The following is a 1,490-nucleotide window of genomic DNA, read 5'->3' as shown; positions in this document are numbered from 1 at the left end:
AGGCTGGCGAGGCGATTACCGAGAAGGGGTGGCTCAGGATTAAGGACAGCGAGGCGATTACAGAGAAGGGGTGGCTCAGGAGTAAGGACGGCGAGGCGATTACAGAGAAGGGGTGGCTCAGGAGTAAGGACGGCGAGGCGATTACAGAGAAGGGGTGGCTCAGGATTAAGGACCGCGAGGCGATTACAGAGAAGGGGTGGCTCAGGAGTAAGGACGGCGGGGCGATTACAGAGAAGGGGTGGATCAGGAGTAAGGACGGTGAGGCGATTACAGAGAAAGGGGCGGAACAGGGTAAGGGCGGGGAGGCGATTACAGAGAAAGGGGTGGAACAGGGTTAAGGCTGGCGAGGCGATTACAGAGAAAGGGACGGAACAGGGTTAAGGATGGTGAGGCGATTACAGATGTGCGGGAAGGATGAGGTCCAGAGATTGAGACGGGGAATTGGGGGGGGGACGGGCTGTGGCTCCCACAGGGTTTTCGGGATCTGCCCCCGGAGGGGCGGCCAATACAGCCGGACCAGGGGGATCTGGGACCCGCCCCCCAGGTACCTGTCGTCCCACAGGCAGTGGAACTCCGTGAGCCGCTCGTCAAAGGCCAGACCTGTCCCCACGGGCACCGCCGCCTCCACGTTCAGATCCTGGGGCAGGAGAAAACACAGTGAACCCAGGCATCCGGGCACCCACCCCTGGCACTACAACTCATCCACCAGCCCCTCCCCTCCCAGAGCCGGGAGAGAACCCAGGAGTCCGAGCTCCCAGCCCCCCCTCCCTGCTCTAACCACCAGCCCCCACTCCCCTCCCAGAGCCAGGAAGTCCTGGCTCCCAGCCCCCCTGTGCCCTAACCCACTTAACCCCACCCCCGTCCCAGACCCAGGGACAGAACCCAGGCGTCCGGGTGTCCCACCTACCAGGCGCTGCAGCCTCGATTCCAGCTCCTCTGCATCTTTGTTCATCCTCTGGGCTCGGCCGCGGCGTTTGGTTTCGGGGAGCCCGGGGCTGCGACGGGGCTGGGGGCCCCTCCGGCCACCCCGCTTCTGGAGGGAACACATGGGGCAGAGAGGAGGAAAAACAGGTGGGAGGGGTTACACAGACATCCCCATCCCCCCATGGACAATAGCCCCCAGCCCACCACCCTTGGCCACTGACAGGCATGCCCCCCTCTCCCACCAAGAAACGGCCCCCCATTCCCTACAGCCCCGCCCCCATAGCCAAGGGCCACGCCCACTCCGGGCCCCGCCCCCATGGACAAGAGCCCCGCCCCCAACCCGACTAACCATGGCCACGTGCGCTGAGGGGCTGGGTTACTTTACCGCTGGGAGGGGGGAGCTGGGTCCTTCCTCCCCCGAGGGGACCCCTGGGGGCGTCGCCATCGCTGGGCAGGTCTGGGGGAGGCAAAGAGCGTTAAAGCCGGATCAGAGCCGCCCCCGATCCCGACTGGCCGGGCCGGGGGGGCGGGAGTGGGGGGCGGTGCTGGGGGGGCTGCGGGGGGGG

The 1,490-nt window shown here is 65.9% G+C and overlaps 1 protein-coding gene across 1 annotated transcript; it reads right to left on the bottom strand.

Moving 5' to 3' along the window:
• Nucleotides 1-352: 352 nt before the first annotated feature.
• On the bottom strand, nt 353-1,381 carry LOC112123963 (histone deacetylase 6-like; the record flags this gene model as incomplete). Its single annotated transcript, XM_024222518.2, has 3 exons — nt 353-637; nt 908-1,033; nt 1,310-1,381. Coding segments are annotated over 3 exons (483 nt in total), but the record flags the coding sequence as incomplete, so codon positions are not given.
• Between the last annotated feature and the right edge of the window lie 109 nt (nt 1,382-1,490).

This window comes from Terrapene carolina, unplaced genomic scaffold (assembly GCF_002925995.2).
Source record: "Terrapene carolina triunguis isolate 2854851 unplaced genomic scaffold, T_m_triunguis-2.0 Scaffold22263, whole genome shotgun sequence".
NCBI classification, from domain to species: domain Eukaryota; kingdom Metazoa; phylum Chordata; order Testudines; family Emydidae; genus Terrapene; species Terrapene triunguis.
Note: the sequence above shows the minus strand (reverse complement) of the source record. Positions and strands in the feature narration are given on the sequence as shown.